Source organism: Neophocaena asiaeorientalis, unplaced genomic scaffold (assembly GCF_003031525.2).
Source record: "Neophocaena asiaeorientalis asiaeorientalis breed wild unplaced genomic scaffold, Neophocaena_asiaeorientalis_V1.1 scaffold606, whole genome shotgun sequence".
NCBI classification, from domain to species: domain Eukaryota; kingdom Metazoa; phylum Chordata; class Mammalia; order Artiodactyla; family Phocoenidae; genus Neophocaena; species Neophocaena asiaeorientalis.
The window spans coordinates 11859689-11885765 of record NW_020173687.1 but is presented as its reverse complement, the minus strand read 5'-3'; the positions used below and the strand labels follow the sequence as shown (position 1 = coordinate 11885765).

The following is a 26077-nucleotide window of genomic DNA, read 5'->3' as shown; positions in this document are numbered from 1 at the left end:
ATATAAGGTGTAAATAAAGTCCCTGTTCTAAGGGAGAGCATTTTTCATTGTCTCCAGATGGGAATTTGGCCCAGAAACCCTTGGCTCAATTCCAGGAGGTGTCTTTGTTTAGCGGAACAACCTGGTCCACTGGGGACATGTGACACAGGTCTCCTGAGCGCTGGGCTGAGGTTTGGGGCAAAAAATGTATTACTCTTTTTCTTAAGCTCATAAGTAATACATGCGTGTTGGAAAAAATTTAAACTAGGAAGCTGGGTGCATGTAAGGTAACAAGTGATAGTTCTTGCCCCCCCTTCCCACTCCCTGAAGGTAATGATCATTAACTTTTGGTGTGTATTCATCCAAACACATGTCTTGTTTTTGGTCCTTTGTTCTTTTCCTTTGATTCAACTTTATTGAGGTATAATACACTATATTATACACTCTATGGCACATATTTAAAGTGTGTGATTTGATTAGTTTTGCTATGTGTCAGACCCATGGTAACTTCACCACAATTAAGATAAAGAACACATCTATCACCTTCCAAATCTGTTATCCATCCTTGTGCCCTTTTGCAATCCTCCCTCCCTTCCTCCCCCCACCCCCGAACATTGACCTACTCTTGTCACGATCAATTAGTTTGCACTTTCTAGAATTTATGTAAGTGAAATCACAGTGCATGTACTCATTTTTAGGTGACGGAGGTTGGCTTCTTTTTTTCAGTATGATGATATTGAGATGTCATAGGTATCAATAATTTTCCTTTTTTTTTACTGCTGAGAAGTATCCCATGTACGGATGTTCCATGATTTGTTTATCCATTCATCTGTTGATGAACTTTCTAGATTGTTTCTAGTTTTTGGTGATTACAAATAAAGCTGCTCTGAACATTTAAGTACAAGTCTTTGTGGACAAATATTTTGTTTCTTTGGGTAAATGCATAGGAGTGGAATGGCTGGATGGTATCGTACGGTGGGTACAGGTTTAACGTTTCAAGAAACTATTTTCTAAAATGGTTTAGCACATTTTGCATTCCGCCAGCAGCGTATGAGAGTTCCATATGCTCCCTGTCCTCGCCAACACTTGTTATGATCAGTCTTTGTAATTTTCGATGTTCTAATGGATGTGCAGTGGTATCTCATTGTGATTTTAATTTTCATTTCCCTAATGACTAATGCTATGGAGCATCTTTTTATGTGCAATTACTGGCTATTCACATATACTCTTTTGTGAAGTGTCTGGGAGCAGGGGGTTGAAGGTGTTTTTTGTTTTTTGTTTTTGCGGTACACGGGCCTCTCACTGCTGTGGCCCCTCCTGTGGTGGAGCACAAGCTCCGGACACGCAGGCTCAGCGGCCATGGCTCATGGGCGCAGCCACTCGACGGCATGTGGGATCTTCCCGGACTGGGGCATGAACCCTTGTCCCCTGTACCGGCAGGCGGACTCTCAACCACTGTGCCACCAGGGAAGCCCTTGAAGGTGTTTTTAAAGCTGCTAACATTGAGGTCCCCATGTGATACCCAAGCACAGATGTCAATTAGGCAGTTGCATGGTTAGTTTTATTTTTATTTTTTGGCCACGCCATGTGGGATCTTAGTTCCCCAACCAGGGATCAAACCTGCTCCCCCTGCGTTGGAAGCACAGCATCTTAACCACTGGACTGCCAGGGAAGTCCCAGGCAGTTGGATATTAGAGGCTAGACTTCAGAGGAAAGGTCCAGGTTGGCGATGTAAATTCAGGAGTTGTCAACTTATCGGTGTTTTGAGTCGCGAGACCAGATGAGACCAGTAAGGGAGAGTGTGTAGGCAGAGAAGAGGCCAGATCTGGGTTTGGGGGCACTCGATTAATCTGAAGCCAGAAGATGAGCAAAAACCACTCAAAGCAACTAAGAAGGAGTGGCTGGTGAGGTAAGAGGAGGAGGAAGAGAAGAAAGTGTTTCCTGGCAGGCAACACTATAGTGGCTGGCCTCCAAAGATGGCCCGTAGAGAACCACACACTCTGCTCTTCACACTCCGGTGTGGCCCCTCCCACTTTCATTTCTGGGCTGACCCTGCAAAACCAACAGAATGGAGTAGAAGTGACATGCCTGACATCTGAGGTTGTAAGAAGCCCTGTAGCTTCCACCTTGGCTTTTGGAACATTGCTCTGGGATAAATTAGTTGCCATCGAAGAAGTCTGGCTGTGAGACTACCATGATGGGAGGAAGCCCAAGCTAGCCATGTGAAAAGACAATATGGAGAGAAAAAGATGGCCCGCTAGTCCTTGGTTGTTCCAACCGTCTCAGTCGAGGCAGCAGACAGGTGAGTGAAGAAGCTGCTTTGGATGTCTGGCCCAATCAAGCCTTGAGATGACTTCAGCAGTAGCTGCTTATTTATTTATTTGTTTGTTTGTTTGTTTATTTTAGCAGCTCACGGGATCTTAGTTCCCTGACCAGGGATTGAACCCGGGCCCCCTGCAGTGGAAGTGCGGGGTCCTAATGGGACCACCAGGGAATTCCCAGCAGCAGCTGCTTTCTCACTGCAGTTGCATGAGAGACCCCAAGTGAACTACCGAACCAACTCACAGGACTATGAGTGATAATAATAAATTGTTGTTTTAGGCCTCTAAGTTCTGGGGCAGTTCGTTATGCAGCAGCAGATAACTGAGACAGACGTGAGCAGTGAAGGGAGACTGACAAGCCCCCCTGCCCCCACCCAGAGCCCAGTAGCCTTCAGCCCAGACCCATGGAGAGAGGGGTGTTCTGCCTCAGCTGGACGGCTCTCTGCATTCTGATGGGTCCCCCCTCCCTGCTAAGAGGAGAATAAGCTTCTCTTTGTGTCCACAGATGTGGCATCTGCCAAGAATCCCACAGCCCCCAGGGCCCTTACAAAAGGACAACAAGGGAGATTTTCTGGGAACTGGGTCACCAGTTACTTGGATGCTTCAAACCTGGCAGGACAGAAAGAAACCAGATAAAGGAGGCTGGAAACTACAGGAAGCCCCTGGTCCTTGTCAAGGGGACATGCCATGGTCAGGAGTGGTTGCCTGCCCCCAACTGACCCTTACATCAATAGAGACCACCTTTCTCTGTTTCTGTATCTCTTTCTTCTTTTTTCCTTTCTTTCTTTTTTCTTGGTAGTTAAAGCATTTGTAAATCAATATTTTATATATATGTAATATTGTTACATACATATAATATATATTTTATTATATATATGTAATTAAAAGCCACCATCCCATTCTACCCTTCCCATACCCTATTCAGTTCTCTAGGGGCAATCACTTAACTTTTTTTTCTTTTTTCACATTTATTTGAATAGGTAATATGGGCATGATGTGAAAATTTCAAAAGGTACCACACAGCAGCTCCTCTCTCCAAAAGCAATTACTCCTACCAGTTTAGTACATCTCCTTACAGAGATATGCTATGCATATGTCAGCATATGATATAAATATTCTTTAAAATAAAGCAGAGATGGTAACAGGCTACAAACACTGTCACACACCTTGCTTTTTCACCTAATAATGTATCTCCAAGATCTTCTGTATCAGTACATAAACAAGTGCTTTGTTATTTTAGGAGACTGCATAATATCCCATTGTAGGGATATTAACCAGCCCCTATGAGGGACAGTGAGGTTGATGGCAACTTTTTTTTTTTTTTGGTACGCGGGCCTCTCACTGTTGTGGCCTCTCCCATTGCAGAGCACAGGCTCCGGACGCGCAGGCTCAGCGGCCATGGCTCACGGGCCCAGCCGCTCCGCGGCATGCGGGATCTTCCTGGACCGGGGCACGAACCCACGTCCCCTGCATCGGCAGGCGGGCTCTCAACCACTGCGCCACCAGGGAAGCCTGATGGCAACTTTATGATATTATAGTGAAGCAGCAAAGAACCTTGTACTCTCATTTTCCTGCACACATGCCTCTACCTGTAAGGATTCCTGAGTCCAAAGATACACACTTTTGTTAATTTTGATAGATATTGATGGACTGTCTTCCAAAGAGACTGTGCTGATGTACTTGTCCACCAACTTCATACTCAATATCCTTTCTCCATACCCTCCCCAATTCTATTCAAAGAGAAATCAACATTTTTGATTTTCCCTATTTGGTAAGAAATGGTATCTCTGTACTTTTACATTTGAAATGTCTTATTAGGAAGTTTGACTATCTTCACATTCTTAGTTGGCATGGCAACTGTGTCTCGCCCTTGTAGCTATTTCTTCTCGTTGTTATTTCCATAGACCTAAATAAAGTACTCATGTGGACATTTGTTGATTTATCAGCTTTAGACATTATCTATTGAGTTTTGCTCCAATAAATGAGGATTTAGCGCACTTACAGTATCCTCTGTCTTACACGTCCTCTCTCTTTCCAACCTTCCTTCCTTCTCATTCTATTTATGGAAAAAAATATTATCGGCTTTCCACTTATGGTAGTGATATGTTTTCTTTTTAAATAGACTTTATTTTTAAGAGCGGTTTTAGACACAGTCAAATTGAGCAGAAAGTACAGAGTTCTCATAAACTCTCTGCTCCCCACCCCTGCTCAGCCCCTCCCCCATCAACATCCCCCACCAGAGTGATCCGTTTGTTGCGATAAATTGAAGCTACATCCACACAATCTTATCACCCACAGCCCATGGTCTATGCTACGGTTCGCCCTTGGTGTTGTAAGTTCTATGGGTTTGGACAAATGTATAATAACATATACCCATCAGTATGGTACCATACACGGTATTTTCACTCTACTAAAAATTCTCTGTGCTCCACCTATTCAGCCCTCTTTCCTCCTTAATCCCTGGCAACACTGATCTTTTTACTGTCTCCATGGTTTTGCCTTTTCCAGAATGTCATATAGTCGGAATCATACAGTATGTAGTCTTTTCAGATTGACTTCTTTCACTTAGTAATATGCATTTAAGTTTCTTCCGTGTGTTTTCATGGCTTGATAGTTCATTTCTTTTTAGCGGTGATTTATATTCCATTGTCTGGATGTACCACAGTTTATCCATTCACTCACTGAGGGACATCTTGGTTGCTTCCAAGTTTTGGCAATTATGGATAAAGCTGCTATAAACATCCATGTGCAGGTTTCTGTATGGACATAAGTTTTCAACTCATTTGGGTAAATACCAAGAAGCACGATTGCTGGCTTGCGTTGTAAGAGTGTATTTAGTCTTGTAAGAAACTGCTAAACTGTCTTCCATAGCGGCTGTACCATTTTGCATTCCCATCAGCAATGTACGAGAGTTCCTTTTGCTCCACATCTTCACCAGCATTTGGTGTTGTCAGTGTTCCAGATATTGGCCATTCTAACAGGTGTGTAGTGGTAGCTCATAGTTTTATTTGCATTTCCCTAATGACATGATGTGGAGCATCTCTTCATATGCTTCTTTGCCATCTGTATTTCTTCTTTGGTGCGTGGCTGTTTAGGTCTTTGGCTCATTTTTAACCCAATTGTTCGTTTTCTTGTTGAGTTTTGAGAGTTCTTTGCATGTTTTGGCTAATAGTCCATTTTCAGATGTGTCTTTTGCAAATATTTTCTCCCAGCCTGTGGCTTGTCTTCTCATCCTCTTTTTTTTATTATACTTTTCTTTTACTTATTTATTTTATTTTCCTTTTTTGTTTTTGGCTGCGTCGGGTCTTAGTTGCAGCACACAAGATTTTTCTTTGTGGTGTGTGGGCTTCTCTCTAGTGGTGGCGTGCAGATTTTCTCTTCTCTAGATGTGGTGGCACAGGCTCCAGGGCGTGTGGGCTCTGTAGTTTGCGGCACACAGGCTGCCTCAGTGAGGCACCAGAGGTCAGTAGTTGTGGCACGTGGACTTAGCTGCCCCAAGCATGTGGGATGTTAGTTCCCCCACCAGGGGTCGAACCCACGTCCCCTGCATTGGAAGGCGGATTCTTAACCAGTGGACCACCAGGGAAGTCCCTCTTCTCATCCTCTTGAGTGATACAGGTTTGTAACAAATAAATCATTTAAAAATTTTAAAAATGGGTCAACTTAAGGATAAATATTCAGGAAATGATAGTTAAAGTGGTAGGAATATAGCAAAAAAGGAAGGTGTATCCAAGGGACTCGGGCAATACTGACGATACACAAAGGGCCTGGTACACAGCCTGGCTCTCAAGCTGCTTACCTGGCAATTATTATGCCCGTTATTACTATTTAAATAATATTGGCAGCTATTGTTGCTCTTATAATTATGGCATAGCGGCTATTACTGTTATTAGTGCTATAACAATACACTATTGTTATCTATTATAATGCATTGTTTTGATGAAGCGCTGTGTCGCTTCTAACTCCCTGGAACCTGGGGGCAATGGGATACGCTGCAAAGTTGCTGCGGTTATTATTACTATTATCTTGATATTTCACCGCCTCAAGCCGCGCAAAGTTTTTATAGGACGAATGGGGGTGGATAACAGTTCCGTGACAGGTAGGAGGTGGGTCTGGGGAGGGGTCGGGCCAGGAGCCTCCGCCCCACAATGGGGCGGGCCGCTTAGGGTCGGTCCCGGTCGGCCTGCGGTCCCCAGCCTGAGCCCGGCTATGGCCCCGCGCGGCGCGGCGCCGATCCTGCCGCTGGCGCTCGCTCTGACCGCCGTGGCCGCGGTGTCCTGGGCACGGGGACCGTCGGGCACGCTCTGGTCCCGGCAGGGCTGCGCCGCGCTGGGCCGCTGCTGCCCGGGCCGTGACCCGACCTGCGCGGCCCGCGGGCCCCCTCGCTGCTTCTGCGATCAGGCGTGCAGAGAGGTCCGGGACTGCTGCCCCGACTACGCGCGGGCCTGCCCAGGTGCGCCCCCGGGAGCACGTGGCATGGGCGGAGCTCCCAGCGCGGAGGGGAGCAGGGTACCGGGGTGCGACGGTACAAGGAAGAGAGGAAGCCGCCCTCGGAGGGGGTTCTGGACCTGGAGGGGCGCAAGAGCAAGGGGGACGGGGACGCTCAGGACACCAGGCGAAGAGTGGGGCTGGAAAGGTGCGCGCGGAGAAAGATGCTCGGGCGGGCATGGACGCCGCTGCGCGAGTCTGGGGGAGGGGGCGGAATGGAGACGGATGCGAGGAGAATAGAGGGGCGTTTGGGAGGAGAGCGGGCGAGATTTTTTGCGAGGATGGAGGGCTCGTGGAAGAGGCGCGCAAGCCAGGAGCTCGGGTGAGGGACGCGGGGGCCCCAACAGAAATAGGCTCGTGCGGGCACTGAGGGGTGCAAGAGAGGAGCGGGCAAGAGAGAGCAGGGGGCGCACTCGCTAAGGAGGGTGCACGCGGCTGGAAGGGGTAAGAGGGAGGAGGGGGCGTATGCGATCATCAGGGCTCGTGAGGCGTGGAGGGGTTGCGAAGGCGCAGAGGGCGCTTGGGTGCCAGATTTAGCAAATAAAAATCCAAGATGCCCAGTTAAACTTAAATTTCAGTTAAATAACAAATACTTTTAAAGTGTACGTATGTCCTCAATATTGCACAGGCCATACTTATATTAAAACTTATTATTTTTCTGAAATTCAAATCTAACTGGCCGTCCTGTATTTTATCTGGCAACCTTAGCTGGCGGAAGGGCGTGGGGCATAGGGACTGCGAGTGGGATCACGCACCACATCGCGGGCAGGGAGGTCACAAGGCAGATGGAGGGGGTGTTGAGAAGCCGAGAGAAAGGCTGAAGCCTGGAGAGGGTTTGGAGTGGAGGGACGCTGAGAGCCGAGAGAGGAAACGGGCTGGGTGGTCCGGGGAGGGGCGGAAGAACTGGGTGTGTGTGTGGAACATGTGAGGGGGTTGGGATGGGATGTACTGATCCCTGGGCAAGTAAAGTCCGGGCACTGGTCCTAGTGCCGGCCGTGGCCACCGAACCAGGGTCTAGGTCATTCCCTCTAGAGACCCCTGCCAGAGTGGTATCCACCAGGCGTTGAAATTAGGGTCCACTTTTGTTGAGCCCCCAGTGGGGAGGACTCCATCCTTTTTAAATTCCAGGAATAACCTTTTCACACCCATTGGACACAAAAATCTAAATCCTGTCACCTTGTCAAGCGGATATGATCTAACTTTCCTTTGTCAGGGAGAAGAGTGATTGATTGGAGCCCTCTACCTGGAGATATCAGGAACTTATATTTAAATGAAGGCAGCTTTAAAACAATTCAAAATTGAAGGGATCCAACATTTATTGATCACCAACCTACTCTGTGGGCTGGGTCTCTCATCCAACCCGATTACTGTCTCACAGCACTCTGGGGCTCTGGTCTTTAATAATGTCCCTACTCAGCAGATGGGAAGAGCGTGGCTCAGAGAGGAGCGGGCTTTGGCCAGCCAAGGTGATCCAGTAGGATTTGGACCTGGCGATCCCCTTTCTTCTAGCCCCTTGCTGCTCCTCACAACTTTGAGTGGCAAATGGTGGAAATTCAGGTAGCAGAGATGAAAAAGTAATTTTGGATGTGCTGTCTTCCCAAATCATAGCAAATGAGACTCCCCCAGATTAAACTTGCAGAAGGACTATCTTGGGAATGCTTTTGTACTCATCTGCTTCTGTGCAGAGACTGCATGCAGCCGTGTGGCCATCAAGAGTGTAGGGCTGAGGTTCTCAGTTCAGCTGCACCCACAGGGGCTTCCCTGTCACACGGCAGGAGTGGGGACCCAGGAAGGGAACCAGGCAGAGGGATCAGTGATACTTTCCCACGGTTTGATCCACGCTGACAGAATCACACGATGTTATCAGCTCCCCGGGGGTTCCCGTTACATAAAGAGCTTGGGCTGGTGGGCCCAGCAGCCTCAAAGCTTTGCCCACCTCTTTGTTTTGCTCCTTTGGGAAGATGTCAAAAAGGCAGTAGGTCTAGGATCTGCCCCCTTGTCTAGGCTGGGCAGAGCTGAGGTCTTATGAATAGACCTGGGAAAAGTTCACTTTTCCACCTCCCAGGGGAGCAGAGCAGAAGGGGACATGGGGACCAGTTAGGAGGCAAGATATGTTTTTTCATGAGTGATTTAGGCGATAAAGTTGACTACCTTCAGGAATTGATTGTGGTAGAGGGAGGTGTTGAGGACAGCTTAAAAACAAACAAACAGGGCTTCCCTGGTGGCGCAGTGGTTGAGAGTCTGCCTGCCGATGCAGGGGACCGGGTTCGTGCCCCGGTCTGGGAGGATCCCATATGCCACAGGGCGGCTGGGCCCGTGAGCCATGGCCGCTGAGCCTGCGCGTCTGGAGCCTGTGCTCCGCAGCGGGAGAGGCCACAGCAGTGAGAGGTCCGCGTACCACAAAAAACAAACAAACCACTAACATTTACTGAGTACTTATTACCTGCTGGGGAGGTACTGTTTTAGGTGCTTTAAATAAATTGTCTTCTTTAAGCCTCATAACAGCCCGATGGAATAGATAGTGTTATCACGCCCATTTTACAGATGAGGCACGGAGACATGGAGAGGTAGCGAGCTACTCTGACTTGCCCAGCTATTAAGCAGTAAATCTAGGATTTGAACGCCAGCAGTCTGGCTCCAGATCATAATACCATATGGTTGCTTGAGGGTGGGAGGACTTAAGCCTGTCGCAGGAGGGAAGCTCGAGCCCTCAGGTGAAACAGGAGCCCTTGACCTTGCCCACCTTCAGTTCAATTACATTGCTGGCCTCCTGCTATGTGCCCAGCTCAGCTGGGACCAGTGGGGGCCAGAAAGATGGGACTCTGGTCCCCCTCAAGCTTATATTCTATTTATGGGCGACAGGTTGGCTTGCTCAGTTAGAGCAAGCGGAGGCTTGGAAATGATTGGTGAGGATGGGGTGGGGTCAGGAAGAGGGTGGGTCTGGAGCGGCTAGTAAAACCTTAAAGGATGGACACCATTACTTCATGTTTTTCAAGTTCCTTACTGAATGTTTTCAAGTATTTTATGCTCCTTAATTCTTACTTCAACCCTGTAGGGATCAAAGTCCCTACTTATGCACTTATGTGTTCATTGTGCTAGTCAGTACTCTGAGGGTTTTGACACAACTCGTATTACTTAAGCTAATAAGGGGATGTATTGGGACAGGTAACTGAAAAACAATCCATGGATTCTGACTTCAGGCATGGCTGGATCCAGGGACTCCAAGGATGTCATCGGGACTCTCTTTCCACCTCTCAGCTCTGCTTGTGTTAGTTTCAATCTCAGGCATGCTGTCACCGAGTGTTGATAAAGACAGTACCTAGTAGCTCCAAACTGGTGTCCCTAGTGGAATGAGAGATCCTTTACCTAGTTACTCCAGCCAAACTCCTAGGGATGGTTCTCATAGGCCCAGTTTGGGTTGCATGCTCATCCACGATCCAATAAATCACTGAGTCTAGGGAGAAGGAATATGTCAACTGGTCATGTCTGGGTCACATATGTACCCAATCCCAGGATTGAGAAGGTGAGGTCAGCCCTACCCAAACTATGTGGACTGAGAGTGGGGAGGGTTGCTTCCTCAAAAGAAAACCGAGGCGGTGTTACCAGAAGATAGGGGTAAGGAGTCTGGGAGGGCAGAAATGACAGCTGCCCACTTCCAGCTGTAGCGGCCCCTGCATTTCAGGGAACTCGAAGTAAAAGTGTGCTGAGACATCAAACAGGAGGAAGAGGAGGCAGGGGGTGATTGTGGATGCACTGGGGAAACACATTTTTAGCGCTAGTGTTTACAAAAGACCTTTTGTGAAAACACCTCAACAGGAGATGGAAACCAGTAAAGGATTTCAGGTGACAGGTCAGAACTGCATTCCAGAAAAATCCTTTTGCTAGACAGTGAGGAGGATGGACAGTCAGGGGGCTGGGCAGTGAGGTTCAGAGAAAAAGGTCGGGTTTGAATTGTCCAGAAAGGCATTTCCTGCTGAGCCTGGGCCTGTTGGCGGCAGGGCAGAGGGATCCAAGGGGACTGTGGGAAATTCAGCCTGGCTCCAGCAGGCTCTGCTGACATGATGTTATCTGGGTCTCCAGGGCTGGAAGAGCAACCTTAAAAGCTCCTCGCATCTCCCTCTTTTTCAGCTGCACTGATAAGCTAGAATTTCTCCTTTACTCAGAAAAACGTGGGATGGCCTTTGTTTTGAGAAACACTGCCACCTGGTGGTACCTTTCTGGAATGCCAACTTGCGGTCACATTTCCTTTGTGGTCGTTAAGGCACAGTTTGCTCATTCAGAATTCACTGACTCTTTATTTACTGGGTCCCTATGTGTCAGGCACTGTGTTTGGTCCTGGAATTCAGCAGGGAACAAGGCCCCTGCCTCCACAGAGCTGACATTCTAGTTGAGGAGGCTGACAAGATATGAATAATCACATTCCCTTGGTCCGGCTGCCCAGCCAGTGCCTGGATCTGGGCTGCAATCTCCTTGTCAGTTGTCCAGCCACTCTGTGAACACTGACACTAAACTCACTTTTTCTAGTAGATTTTTTTCTTTTCTTTTAAAAAAATATTTATTTATTAATATTAAATAATATTAATTATTTAATATTAAGAGCAGGTTGCACCTGGTCTTAGTTGTGGCTTGCTAGCTCCTTAGTTGCAGCAGGTGGGCTGCTTAGTTGCAGCATGCATGTGGGATCTAGTTCCTTGACCATGGATCGAACCCAGGCCCCCTGCATTGGGAGCACGGAGTCTTAACCACTGCGCCACCAGAGATGTCCCCACTAGCAGATTTTTCTATTGTAGATTATACTCTCTCACCTGGACAACTGCAGTAGCTGTTTTATTGGTTTCCCTGATTCTGCCCTGACCCCCATCCGGCAGCTAGAGACATCCTATTAAAACCTTAATAGTGATAATGTCACTCCTCTGCTCAGAACTTGGCAGTGGCTTTTCTTCATGCTTTGAATAAAGTCCAAGTTCCTTACAACAGTCATCAAGGCCCTGTATGCTATCACTGCCCGCCTGTCTGACATCACTTCCTGCCACTTTCCTTCCTGCTTTTCATGCTCTAGCCACACTGGCCTCCTCACTGTCCCTCCAGCATCTAACCAGGACTCTGCCTCAGGCCCTTTGCACTGCCTGTTCCCTCTGCCTGGAACATCTCCCCTCAGATACCTACACAGCTCCCTCCCTTACCTCCTCAGATGACCTCTGTCATGGAGGCCCCCCTTGACCCCTCTATCTAAAACAGTTTCTTGTCGCCCTGCACCTGCCACTCTTATCCTTCTTTGGATTTTCTCAGAGCATGGGTTGCTAGTTGAAATTACCTCATATATTGTATTGTTTCTTGTCTGTTTCCCCTACTGAATGTCAGCCCCTCCAGGGCAGGCACTTTTTCTGCTTTGCTCCTCTGTGTTCCCGGCACCCGGGCCAGTGCTTGGCATATAGTAGGCCCCAAATAGTTGTTGAATAAATGCAGAGTCCCCTGTTGTATTGAGTGTTTTCTATCTTCCTAGTGCTGCACATCTGTCATTGCACCAATTCTGTGAGACTATAGCTGGAATCCAAGCTTGTGTGACTCCAGCGTCTTGTCTTGACTTAGACTTTCAGTCTCCTTAAGCTCCACTTGCCTCTTCTGTGAGATGGATTTGACAATAGCGCAAATACATACATATATATATATATATATATGTAGGAGTTGGGGTTCTGGCGAGTGACAGGCGGTACGCCCAGAAGAGTTGAATGGAACATAATTTGACAAGGGTTCCATTCGTTGTGGTGTGGGCAGGGGGGAGTGGTGTTATAGGAGCTTGGTGAGGGCAGGATCCATGGCTGAGGGGCCCCTCCATACAGGACTGAGGGTAAGGTGGGTGGAGGAGCAATAAACACCTGGGCTGCACGTCTCCTCCCCATGGGTGCCTCACTGGCTAAACTCAGTCACTGGCCAGGGGGCCTCTCTGATGCACAGGCTTCCCTGCGGGGCAGAGGGCACAAAGAAGGACCCTGAAGTTGTTGTGAGGATTACATGAAGTCCGGGACTTGACCTGCCTGGTCCAGCAGCAGTGACATAATTGACATCGTTATTAGGTGGGTGTTGAAAGCAATAGATGATTGTTCAGCTGTTGTACTTTATTTCCTCCTTCCCTCCTTCCCCTGAGCATTTCAACTCTGCTCAGAGTTGAGAGCCATGCAAGGAGTATGTGACTTCCTGAGGTGCCAGAAGCAACACTGTCTGTGTTTACAACACAATCACCTCCTTCCCTCAGTTCAAGAATGTACACTTTTTTTTTCTTCGCATTTTCAAGTTGCTGAACTAGGATATGTCTCATAGCTGGTGAATGTTTGTCATGAGGACAGACCTGGTCTTTCTTGTTCCCCACGGTGTCTCCAGCACCTAGGACAGTGCCCAACTCACAGGAGATGCTTGGTAAATGTTTGTGGAATGAGTGAACTAATTCTGACAGCAGTAGTGCCCTGTGTGTTCACAAGTGTCTGTGTGTGTGTGTGTGTGTGTGTGTGTGTGTGTGTGTGTGTGTGAGAGAGAGAGAGAGAGAGAGAGAGAGAGAGAGAGAGAGAGAGTGACTGTCAAGGCCTGTCAAGAAACGCTTGACAATTTCTTTTTTTTTTTCTTTTTTAAATATTTAGTTAGTTAGTTTGGCTGCACTGGGTCTTAGTTGTGGCACGCGGGATCTTCTAGTTGTGGCATGAGAGCTCTTAGTTGCAGCATGCGGACTTAGTTGCGGCATGCATGCGGGATCTAGTCCCCGACCAGGGATCAAACCTGGGCTGCCTGCATGCTCCGAATGCAGTCTTACCCACTGGACCACCAGGGAAGTCCATGGCTTGACAATTTTTTGTCAAGAAATTCTCTCCCTGGGGAAAGTCTGAAGATCCCACGTTTTGGCCAGATGGCCTTCCCTGTCTGGTTTGGCCCAGTCCTGGTCTGGGACTGTGGACTTGGGTGAAGAAGCTGAAGGTCTCAAAGGCCACATCATCAGAAAATACCTACTCACTGGGCCCCTGACTGTGGTAGCACAGGGAGCATCTCATGGACATGGATGCCCAGCAACTTCCTTCTTTTTTTATGGTGAAATATTTCAGACCTAGCCCAATGTGGAGAGAACAATATAATAAACCCTCATGAAAAGCTAAGAAATAAGCCTAGATGAATACCACTGGAGCTTCTGCATTCCTGTCCTTTCTCCTCAGAGGTAACTGCTATGCTGAGTTTGGTATTTATAATTCCTGCGGAGGGGTGTGTGTGTGTGGGGTGTGTGTGTGTGTGTGTGTGTGTGTGTGTGTGTGTGTGTGTATATATATACATACACACACATATATATATTCAATGTATATAAAATATATACAGTCAGTTCTCATGATGGATGGTAGTTATAGTCTATAAAATCCCCATGAACACTGAATTGACAAGTACTGAACCGTTGCTCCTAGGGGAAATATGTACACACCTATCTCACACAGATTATAATCTTAAATCCTAAAAACAACTCATTCTCATAGATTCTCTTTTAAAAAAGGGAAGAACAAGATTCAGAGGTGTTAGGTGACTGGCCAAGACTGCCCCACTAACAGATGTCAGAGCTGGAATTCAAAGCCCGTCCTCCTGGTCCCAGAGCTGGAGCTCCTTGAACTGCATCACACAGCCACTGGCTCCATCCAAGAAGGCAGATCATGGCCTCGTTTGACCTCAGCTGCAAATGTGCATGTTGGGTGACTCCGAATTTTTGCTGTTCTGCGTATGTCTGTGCATGACTACAAAAGCACCTCAAATATTGGTTCGGGGGTTACAAATCAATTTTTAGCAAATAGGTGAATTCACAAATACCAAATCTGTGAATAGTGAAGATTGACATATATATACTTAGGTATGTATATCAATACAATATCATATATATGTGATATATACATATATAGTATCATATATATGTAATGTATATTACCTATATGAATTCTTAAACACTATATAGCACTCTTTCATTTTTAAGACTGTATCTAAATAGTGTCACACCAGAAATAGCTTCTGCAAGAGACTTCTTTCCATCCACGTTGTTGCTAGTGTAGTCATGGTTCGCTTCACGGCTGCAGAGGAACAGCTAGTGTTTACTGAGCACTTGCTGTGTGCCAGGAGTTGAACGCTTTATACGTCACATCTGGTTGAATCCTCAAGGCCACACTATCAGGTGAACGCTATTCTTATACCCATTTGACAGGGGAAGAAACTGAGGCACAGGGAGGTGAAATCGGTTGCCATAAGTGCCTAGGAAATGTTAATTGGAGGAATGGGTGATGGAAACCACTGGAATGATCGCCAACAGGATGATGGGTAAATAGAATGTGGAATTCTAAGTTTAGGTAGACGTATACAAATTTGTCATAGAGAAACTTTTAAGGCACACGTGGATTCAGGTTTGCAGAAGTTCTGGTGCTCACTGTGGTGTTTTGGGGGCTTCGGCTTGTGGGGAAGGTGGACAAGACGTGGCCGCTGCCCAAATTCCATAGCAGTTGTCCTTGGAGACGCCACCTTCTCTTCCAGCGGTCTCCTGCGTCGTGGCAGAGTGGAGCGGCTGGAGTCGCTGTGTCAAGCCCTGCCAGGTCTCTTACCGTCTCCGCCAAAGGCATGTCCTGCAGGAGCCAAGGAACGGGGGTGCTCCCTGCCCCCCACTGGAAGAGCGGGCTGGCTGCGTGGAGTACTGGAGCCACCAGGGTGTGGAGTGCCAACAGTCCTTGCGTGAGTTGGGGTGGCCTTGGGGGTGGCTGTCAGAGGGAAGAGGCTGGCTGGACCGCAGGGCCCTCCATAAGTTTCTGTGTGGGGTCTGAGTTTAGGGTGGGACTTTGTCTTCCTTTTCCTTCATCCCCCTCCTCACCCTCTGAATGAGGTAAGAAGCTCTGACTTCCTCTGGGCATCTCGATGTCTTCTTTCTACTCATCTCCCATTGTGAATCAGTCAGGGCTTTGTTTAAATGAAGATGACAGGAAACCCATTTTAAACTGACGTGAGCAAAAATGTGTGGCTCATGTAACTAACATCTCAGGGTCTGCGTTCAGGCATGGCTGGATCTAGGAGCTCAGGCAATGTTGCCAGGAACCTATTTCCATCTCTCAGCTCTGTTTTCTAATGAGTTGGCCTCATTCTCAGGTAGGCATTCCCCCTGTAATGGTCTTTGATAGCTCTAGGCTTCCCTGCAACCAGCCTAGCAGCTTGAAGAAAAGGCCTCTTTCCCCTTAGTTTCAGCACATGTTCTTCGTTTCACCAAACCTTACCGTAGTGTCACCCTCCTGTTTTAAATTCTCCAATAGGTATCCCGCACCCTCGTGAAGCCCAAACTCATCATCATGGTCTACAAGCTCAAGTGCTCTGGCTCTTACCTCCTGTGACCTCACCTTCCTTCTTCTGTCTACATTTTAAAGGATCATTCTGTTCACTGTGGGGACAGGAGACTGAAAGGGGTCAGAGGGCAGCGGGGAGGCCAGGGAAGAGGTGACTGCAGTGGTGCAGGCAAGAGAGGAAGGTGTCTGGACCAGGATGGTGGCAGTGGGGTGATGAAAGAGGGAATGTCATTTCCTCTGCCTGAAATCCTCCTCCCTTTCCTTTGCCACCCACATCTAACTTGCCTGGTTCATCGCTTCCTGTGTAGATGTCAGTTTTCTCCAGGAAGATTTTCCTGACTGCCCCTACTACTGCCCCTACTATCTGCCGTGCACTTGGCCACATTACTTGACTCTGTGAGGCCAGTGTTACTATGCATTTTACAGAAGGGGAAACCAAGGCTCAGGGAGGCACAACACCTGCCCAAGATACATGGTTCATCGTGCATCATTTTATTCAACGCTGACAATAACCGTATGATATAGGTTCTAGTATTACACTCTTTTTTTTTTTTTTTTTTGCGGTACGCGGGCCTCTCACTGTTGTAGCCTCTCCCGTTGCGGAGCACAGGCTCCGGACGCGCAGGCTCAGCGGCCATTGCTTGCGGGCCCAGCCGCTCCGCGGCATGTGGGATCTTCCCGGACCGGGGCACGAACCCGCGTCCCCTGCATCGGCAGGCGGACTCTCAACCACTGCGCCACCAGGGAAGCCCTAGTATTATACTCATTTTGCTGATGAGGAGACTGAGGCTCTGAAAGGACCAAGATCGCTGAGCTGTAAGAGGGGGAGCTGGAACCAGAATCTGGGCTTCTCTGGGGCTCTCCTCGCTGCTCTAGCCTACACCAAAAGCAGCACTGGATGTTGGAAGAGAAGAGAAAAGGGAAGTTGTGTATTAAGTGTGTTACCTTCTCTCGATCACAAGCATTAATTAGTTCAACACCGTATCTTTGATTCAGCCCCATCACTCAGAATGGGCAGGGGTAGGGACGTCTTTGGGCTCTTTTTCCCCCTAAGGAATCACCAACCTCTCATGGACTGACCCTCAATTCTCCTCTGTGTTCTCCTCTGTCTGCTCCAGGAAGGAAGAGGCTTGGAAGTTGGCCCAACAAGATAATTTTATTAATTCATTTATCTGTCCATACCTCTGTCCCCCTTTTTTTCCATCCTTACATTTTCCCACCTATTCATTCATCTATCCGTCTGGTTCTTTTATCCCTTCATCTGTCCATCGACCTATCATGTCTTCATCCATCCTTCTTTCCATTCATCATCTCTTCTATCATCTCTGTCTCTCCTTTTTTCCATCCTCCCATCTTCCCATTTACTCATCACCCATCCATTCTTCCTTTCTTATATCATTTCAGCCACCCATCCATCCATTCAGTTATCAACTCATCTCTTTTTTTCTCACTCACTCACTTATTCATTCATCAAAACCATTCATTTGAAGAACTTTTTATTGGGACTCACTATACAACCCATTGTGCTAGGCCCTGAATCTAAGAGATAATATGATCCTGCCTCCATCACTGCATAAGGGGTACTTGTGGGGACTATCTACCCAGTTACAAGACCCCACAGTCTCCTTAGGGCTACCACAGACGTGACTCTGACACCAGGAATACCTAATCGTGCTTCCTGTGGTGTCATAGCCTTGGGGGCAGTGGTGCTGGGCTACCTGACTCTGTTTTCTCCTTGGCCCACAGTCCCTGCTCTGATAACCACAGGCAGCTACGGGAAAGAACGAGAAAAACGAGGTGTCCCCAAGAAGCAGGAGACAATAGGGTAAGTGGAAGCAAATGAACCCAAAGTCAAACTCAGATTTGTGAACATTTTTCCTTGGATTAGACTTTCATCATGTTTCTCTCTTCCTTTTTTTTTTTTTTTGCGGTACATGGGCCTCTCACTGTTGTGGCCTCTCCCGTTGCGGAGCACAGGCTCTGGACGCACAGGCCCAGCGGCCATGGCTCACGGGCCCAGCCGCTCCGTGGCATGTGGGACCTTCCTGGACCGGGGCACGAACCCGCGTCCCCTGCACTGGCAGGCGGACTCTCAGCCACTGCACCACCAGGGAAGCCCTCTCTCTTCCTTTAACATCTCCCCATTTCTTGTCCTGTTACATTTGTAAACCCATGAACATGAACTTTGAGTCCTTAATGCCTGGTCTCTATTCAGCTTCATTCACTTACTCATTCACTCAGTGTTTATTGTTTATACGACAGGTATGTTTATGTTGTTTATATGCGTTAGGCCTTGGGTCTACAGCAAGGAAGAGAAAAGGACAGAAATACTTGTCCTCATGGAGTCTGCCTCACAGGAGGCAGACAATAAACAAACATATAGCCTGTCAAATGGTGCTAAGTGCTATGGAGAAAAATGAAGCAGGGAAGAGGGTGGGTGTGCCAGGGACATCCTTGTTTAGAGGAACTAAGATATTGAAGAGGTTATCTGGGGGAAGAGCATGATTGGCAGAGGGACTAGCAAGTGCAAAAGTCCTGAGGCAGGACATGCCCGGTGTTCAGGGATTGGCAAGTAGTTCAGGCTGGAATTCAGGGAGAGTGAGAGAGAGTAGGAAATATGATATATTGGGGGGAGGGGGGTGGTCAGATCACACAGGGTCTATAGGCTGTGGTGGGAAGTTGGGTACTTTCTCTGCATGAGATGGAGTCATGGGAGGGTTTTGGGCAGAGGAATGACAGGATCTGACTTAGGTTTTCACAGGGTCCCTTTGGATACTATTTGGAGAATGGATCGTAGAGAGGCAAGGAGGGAACCAGGGAGACCAATGCGGGGCCTACAGCAATGGTCCACATGAGAAAGGAAGGTGGTTTGGACCAGGGTGGTAGCCCTGTGCCTTTGAAGGGTGGATTTCAGGGACTGGAGTCAGTGTGTGGCTGATGGTGGTGATGAGGTCAAGCGTCTAGGACAGTGCCTGGCACATGACAGATACTCAGCAAATATTAATTGAAAGAATAAGGTCTGAACTAAGGCAGTGCTAAGGGAGATGGAGAGGAGAGCTCTATTTGTTAGGATTCCTTTCACTGCAAGGCACAGAAACTCAGCTCAAACTGGCTCAGGTGAAAAGGAGAATTATTGGTTCCTATAACTGAGAGGGAAGTTTTGAAATAATATTACTTCAAGCATGAACTGGAGCCAAGAGGTCAAATATTATCAGGACTCCCTCTCCCCTTTCTGCCTTCATATACTGGCTTCATTCTCAAGCAGTCTCTCTCCCTGTAGTAGCCAAGATGCCCATGAGCAGCCCCACATCCTCCCAGCTTAGCAGCCCCAGCTGACGGGGTCCTTCCTCCCAGTCTCATTGTGTAATTTCTGGAGGAGGTTGATTGGTCCTGCTTGGATCCTAGGCCCATCCCTGAACCAGTCACTGTGACCCAGATGATGGGACCTCTGATTGGTCAGTTTGAATCATCTGTCCACTCTAGGGGCAGGTATGGGGAGCCAGGACCAGGCATCCTGATTGATTGCCCCTCCAAGACCACATAGGGTGAGGACAAGAGTTCCCCAAATAAACCACCAAAAGGGCAAGAGAAAGAACGTTGGGAAGGCGAAAATTCCAATTATCACAGGCTTCTGGCAAGGACAGGTTCCTGAGGCGTTCTGGGGCAGCTGAGAGGAAAGGGCTCTGGGCCGGCTTTGGGCTGTTCCTGGAAGAAAACTGTCCACTCCTTGGGCTTCCTAGAGGCTGCAGCCACCAGGGGGCAACAGCCCCACACAATAACCTCCCGGGGTCCTTGACAAGCTGCATCTCTTGCAGCAGGGGGTGCCATTTACCACTACTTGTAGAAAAAGTTGGGTCGAAGTAAAATTTTAGCAAATTGGGTCTTAATTCAGATACTCCAGAATGGGACAGTTATTTAAATAATTCTTGCAGTGAGTCTTTTCCGTAAAATAGGATCTTTTACGAAATGTGGTGGAGTGCTTATTGAGGCTTTTGGGGTTAGGCGGTTCCATTTTAGGCACTACCACTTATTAGCTGTGTGACTCTGGGCAAGTTATCTTTCTGCTCCTCAGTTTCCTAACCTGTGAGCTGGGGCCAAGATCTACCTTGCAGGGTTTCCCTATTCCATTGGATCAAATGATTCGGCAAATTTTTGTCGAGCCAGGTCCTAGTCTAGGACTTGGACACAACAGTGAACAAAACAGATACAAATTCCTGCCTTTGTGGAGCTGACATTACTGCGGGGGAGAGAGATGAGAAGTAAACGATATAATCTTTTGGATAAGGTGTTTGAAGAACTGGCCCATGGAAGCCCTCAATGATGTTAACTTGAAAAAGCAGGAGCCAAGTCTCATGGATGCAGATTGAGTTGCCCAAAAGGTTTCTTCTGTAGCAGGGAGATATTGTATCAACCTGAGCCTGCATAGGGCTAGGTACACAGTAGGTGCTCCATAAATGCTCACAGGTGTTTGGGGTGGTGTCTTCCTGTGTGGCTGCAGGTACTGTGTCCAGTTCCGGCTGGGGCCCGTTCCTGGGAGCTGCCAGCAGGTGAGGGCGCCCCATGCCCAGTGGACAAGGTATCTGACCCAGGGCCACACAGTTTGTGTGAGGTGTGAGTGGCCTGCCCAGGATGCCAGGAGCCGGCGCTGCTACGGGGATGGTGGAGGGGCCGGAGGGTAAGCCATGGGACTCGGGCATGGGGAAGTGCGACTGGAGAGCCTGGGGCCCCTCTGCAGCCTGAGAGATGAAGGTGCCCAGGCAGCGGGAGCCTGTTTCCTGGCCAGGGCAGGGCGCAGGAGGGTTCTGATCCCAGTGTCTGAGCTGCCATTTCCAGCTGTGTGACCTTGGGCGATCTCATAACCTCTCTGAACCTCAATTTCCTTATCTGAAAATGCAGATAGTAAGAGGACCTCCTCATGGGGCAATGATGAAAGTGAAGTGAGATTGTGCAAGTTGAAGACTTAGCATAGCTCCTGACATCCAGAAAGTACTCAAGAAAAGGGAGCTGGTTTCATTGTTGAATCCTTACAATTCCCTTAAAAGCCAAGTTTGGTTACCCTCACTTTATAGATGGGGCAACAGAGGCTCAGAGAGGCATGGTGACTTAGTCAAGGTCACACAGGATTTGACCCAGATTTGGCTGTTATCATCCCCCTAGACTCCTCCCACAAGGGCAGATGTCTTGGAAAGCACTTAGCATTACAATAGTAGCTAAAGTTTATTGAGTGCCTACTATGTGCCAAGCCTTATTCTAAGCTCTATATTCATTCATTCATTCAGTACATTTTTGTTGAGCACTTACCATTGAGCATGTGCCAGACAATGTTTTGGGTACTGGGGAGATGCAGTGAACAAAGGAGCTGTGGTCCTTCTCTTATGGAGACACATTCTGCTCTGAGGAGGCAGACATTAGGCAAGTAAATCTGTAATTTGTCAGATGGGAGATAAGTGTTAGGGAAAGTAAGCAGGATCAGGGAAGTTCTGGGGATTTTTTTTTTTTTTTTTAAGGAAGGTGACACTAAGGAGGTGACATTTGAACAGAGTTCGGAAGGAAATGAGGGAGGTAGACATGTGGAGGTTTGGGGGAAGGGTATTCCAGGCAGAGGGACCAGCAAGTGTAAAAGCCCTGAGGCGGGAGCGTGCCACCATTGAGGCTGGTGTGGAATGAGCAAGAGGAAGCGTGGAAGGAGGTGAGGACACATTGACGCACAGGATGCCCTTGAAACGTTCCACGAGCCCAAAGTGGATACTTTCAGGATCCTCTCCTTCTGGATGACGAGACTGATTCGCAAAGAGGTGCCCGAGGCCACACACCTAGCAAGTGGCAGAAACAGGCTTTGAACATAAATTGCTCAGACTCCTCGGCCAAGCTCTAAAGACAAGTCTAGACTGTTTTCCACTGACTGTGCTTTTGCATGCAGGGATTATTTGACTGTAGGAACAAGAGCTCTCTCTGGGGTCTCTCCAGGGAGTTCTCCCATGTCTAAGGATGTGAGTTTCCTGACTTTTAAAATTGAGCAGCCCTGCTCACTGTAAACCTAGAGCAGGGAATGTCAGTGCCTGTTGGGGTGTTAGGGACAGATGTATCAGAACGAGAGGCATTGGGACTGCACAGATCTGGGTTCAAATCCCACTTCTGGCCCTTACTAGGTATGTGACTCTGGGCAAACCCTTCTTACCCTGACAGTCCCCACCACTCAGATGGTGGGAAGGATCCTGAGCCCTTTGCACAGCACCTGGCTCCTCATAGATGCTTAGTAGTGGAAGCTGCTCTTGTCATGTTTAACCTATAAAATGGGTATAATAATATATGTACTTTGTGAAAATGACACGTGATAAATGTGATGAACCCGGCACATAGTAGGTGCCCAATAAATAAATGGCAGACAATAGGGAGGCCCTCTCAACCAACCTTCCTCCAACCTCTCCCCTCCACCACTTACTCGTCCTAGACCTGAGATTCTACCATTAGAGATTCATTCTTTGGACTAGATGCTCACTTATTAGAGCCTCAGTTTACTTATCCATCTTTGAATAAGCCTTTCTAGCCCTAAAACTCTGATTAATCCCAAACTTCTCTTTTTGGATGCAAATACTCCAGGAACATGGCACTTTGGTGAGGCTGAGATGAGGGTCGCAGGGACTGCTGCCTCTACCAGGCATGGGTAGAGATGGAAAGCAGAGCCAGGTCTGTGCCAGGCAGGGGCATCTTTCTCTGCTCCCACCCCAGCCAGGCCAGGCTCACAGAACAGGTGACGGAAGGTCTGATTGGGGGCATGAGCTCACCAGGCAGGACTGGGCAGAGGAGGAGGATCAAAGTGAGGATGGAGGATCGAGCTGCCAGCCAGATTCTTTCCGTGGGCAGCTGGTGAGGGCGGGCATGCAAAGGGCCCAGCCCCGGGGAGGGTTAGCCTGCCATTTTGGGATTTTAGGACGGTTTATTTAGCATGAGAAGTGTCTCTGAGTTTGGGACAAGCAGAAGGAACACCTGCTATAGTCATGCACCTACTGTGTGCTGGGCACCAAGTGGGTGCTTTAGATGTGAGCTCCCACTCAAGCCTCACAAGCCCTGTTGAGACAAGGGACATTCATTCCATTTTATACACTGAGGATGGCAGTAACAATGGTAACTTTAAATGCTATCGTTTTTGAAGTGCCTATTAGGTGCGAGGCACTGTGCTTAGAAGCTTAGAACAGTGCCTGGCACATAAGACAATCTGTGTGTGTTATTATTGCCATTATTTGCATTTTTAAAAGATGTGAATTATACCTACAGAGAATTGGCTAAAACATATATGAACAGGTTAATAAATGTTTGCAAAGAGGACACGTCTGGGTAGTCACCACCCAGGCAAGGAACAGAACCTGGCTAGCCCCGCAGCCCCACCCCCAACCGCAGCCCCTCCCCTCCCCACAGAGGAGACCACCATCCTGACTTTTATGGTAATCCACTGTACAGTTTTCTTTATAGCTTTACGCAACTCGGTGCAGATCCCTAAACACTACAGTTTAAATTTCCCCCCCCAAACTTCACATATATAAAGTGGCACAGGATGTACCTTTTAGAATTCGACTTCCTTTGCTCGACATGCGGTTTGCAAGGTCCGTGCACGTGGCTGCCTTGTAGCACTGGATCGTTCATTCTTGTTGCTGAAATGGTTAGCTATTATTGTCATGATCATTTTTACTTTCTCTGCACACAGCATCTCATCAAACCCTCCCAACACTTCAGAGGGGTGGAGATTATAGTTATCTGTTATTCATTGAAGAGTCAGAGGCTCCTAGCAGCTGGGTCATGAACCTCCCCACCCCAACATTCCAAAACCTTTCTTAATCACTCCACTCTGTTGCCTCCCAACAGGAGGGAAAGGGGGGCGCAGGGAGGTTAAGGATGTCTTAGTGTCACCAGACCCTAAGAGCCAAGTCTGGATTGCCCCGGGTGGCCTCTAGGGTCAGCAGTTCTGCGGCCAGCCCAACTTCTTCATCAGCACAGCAGACACAGGGCCCAGTGCCCACACATGTTCAGGCTCCACAAAAATGCTTTAATTTTATCCTCTTAAAATTGGAAGAAATAAGATGTAATAGTAATGAAGATCTGATACTGACTCCAGCCCGGATTGTATTTATCTTTTTATAATGCAGTTGTAAACTTTGATTTAAAACATTTTTGCATGGAGAAGGGGCCCCCGAAAGCAAATATCCCTGGCGCCCAGGGGAGTCATGACGCCGCTGAAGCAGCCCCATGTCTTGCAGGCACCAGCTGTCGCTGTGGCAAGCAGCCGGCCACCCCCGGTGCCGAGGGACCTGGGAGAGGCTTGGGCAGCTCCGGGACTGTTCCTGCCCCGAGGTCCACAGCCTCGTCTTCCTCTAGCAGCGATGACCCCCGTCTGTCCAGAGCCCTTCTTTCCAAAGCCTCCCTGGGTGGCAGGGAAACCCCCAGGGCTTGGGATCCTCCAGGACGAGGGAGTGGGGAGAAACCTGCACATTTGAGACTGAAGGAACAAGCCTTGTCCTTATGCTGACACTGAAAATAGCTTTATGTTTCCACTGGGTGCCAGCTGAGTCACAGCCTTACTGCCATCTCCCTCTAGTTCAGGGCTTCCCAAATTTCATCTCCTAAATACACCCTTCTCCATTTCGCCCTATTTTCCTTACCTGTACCTTTTTCTTTTTGACACCCCACCTCACTCATCCTTTTTTTTTTTACTTAAATAAATTTTTTTATAAAGGAAGCTTATACTTACATATATGTGTATAAATAGGAAATGTTTTTTTAAAAAAAAATCACAACTAGAAATGAAAATAAATAACAGTAGCAAACATTTATTAAGGTACAAGTACTGTAGGTACAGTGTGCCAAGCCCTGTCCTGGCCCTTTACACATACTGACTCACTGGATCCTGAGTTAGGTGCAGTTATTATCCCCATTTTACATGGGCTGAAACTGAGGCACAGAGAGGTTTACTTGCCCCAGGACACAAAGCTAGTGAGTGGCAGAGTGGGGATTTGAAACCCATGAGCTATACCTACTGCTAAGATTTTCTGCACTAGCAGTACATCAGCTCCAGGAGGGCAAGGTTTTTGGTCTGTCTTGTTCCCTGCTGTGTCCCCTGTGCCTAGCATAGTGTCTGGTACACCATAATGCTCAATAAAATCAGGTGCCATAATCAGAAGGCAATCAGAAAAACAAACACAATGGAAACCAAACAAGTCTGGTGAGGTATCGTTGCCCGAGGAGCCGAGCATGAAGCCTGCTCTCTCCTTATTCAAACAAGACATTAGCACATGTGTGAGAGGGAGTGTGGGGACACTAGCATCTAATGGAGACTAGGCCCTTGACAAACTAGAGGAATTACAAGGGACTTGAAAGGGAGCGGATTTTCTCCCCTTGGGAGTCAACTGTAATTAATAAGCATTTTAACACCTTTATTGAGATAGAATTCACAATATTTTACCATTCCCTCAAAGTGTACAATTCAGTCTTTTTTAATATACTCGTAAGATCGTATAACTTGGTGTCATTTTAGAACTCTCTGTGCCCCCCTAGAAGAAGCCCTTGTACCCATTAGCCGTTACTGCACACTCATCAGACCCCTCCAGCCCTAAGCAACCACTAGTCTACTTTCCGTTTCTATGGATTTGCCTATTCCGGACATTTCATATAAATGGAATCATACAAATGGTCTTTTGTGTCTGGCTTCTTTCATGTAGCATAACGTTTTCAAGGTTCATTCATCTTGAAGTCAATTATTTAGTGCCCTGTCCTGAATTCGTGTAAAACGATCTCATTTATTAGTCCCTCACTTTGGGAAGCACGGTGATAGTGAATGAAGAACTGTGGGGGAGTCCTGGCTCACTTCCTGTCCGCATGCGAGTGTGCTGGCCCAGCCTTCCCAGCCTTTGGACCCAGGAGCTCCGAGGATGGAGTTGGGGGAGGGGTGTATCTTTCCGCAGTCTT

The 26077-nt window shown here is 48.0% G+C and overlaps 1 protein-coding gene across 1 annotated transcript; it reads left to right on the top strand.

The window, feature by feature from the left end:
- The first annotated feature begins 6509 nt into the window (after positions 1-6509).
- LOC112403083 (somatomedin-B and thrombospondin type-1 domain-containing protein-like) lies at positions 6510-24787 on the top strand. Its single transcript, XM_024750409.1, has 5 exons — positions 6510-6936; positions 15327-15521; positions 17867-17945; positions 20619-20795; positions 24373-24787. Exons 1-5 carry the CDS (start codon positions 6510-6512, stop codon positions 24488-24490), a joined length of 996 nt encoding a protein of 331 aa, XP_024606177.1. The 3' UTR covers positions 24491-24787.
- Positions 24788-26077: the final 1290 nt, after the last annotated feature.

Excerpts from the sequence above, each read along its gene's own strand:
- LOC112403083 (XM_024750409.1), top strand. The coding sequence starts at position 6,510 with ATGGCCCCGCGCGGCGCGGCGCCGATCCTGCCGCTGGCGCTCGCTCTG. Across the intron at positions 15,522-17,866 it reads GGAGTGCCAACAGTCCTTGC|TCCCTGCTCTGATAACCACA; the intron begins GTGAGTTGGGGT and ends CTTGGCCCACAG. Across the intron at positions 17,946-20,618 it reads AAGAAGCAGGAGACAATAGG|GTACTGTGTCCAGTTCCGGC; the intron begins GTAAGTGGAAGC and ends GTGTGGCTGCAG.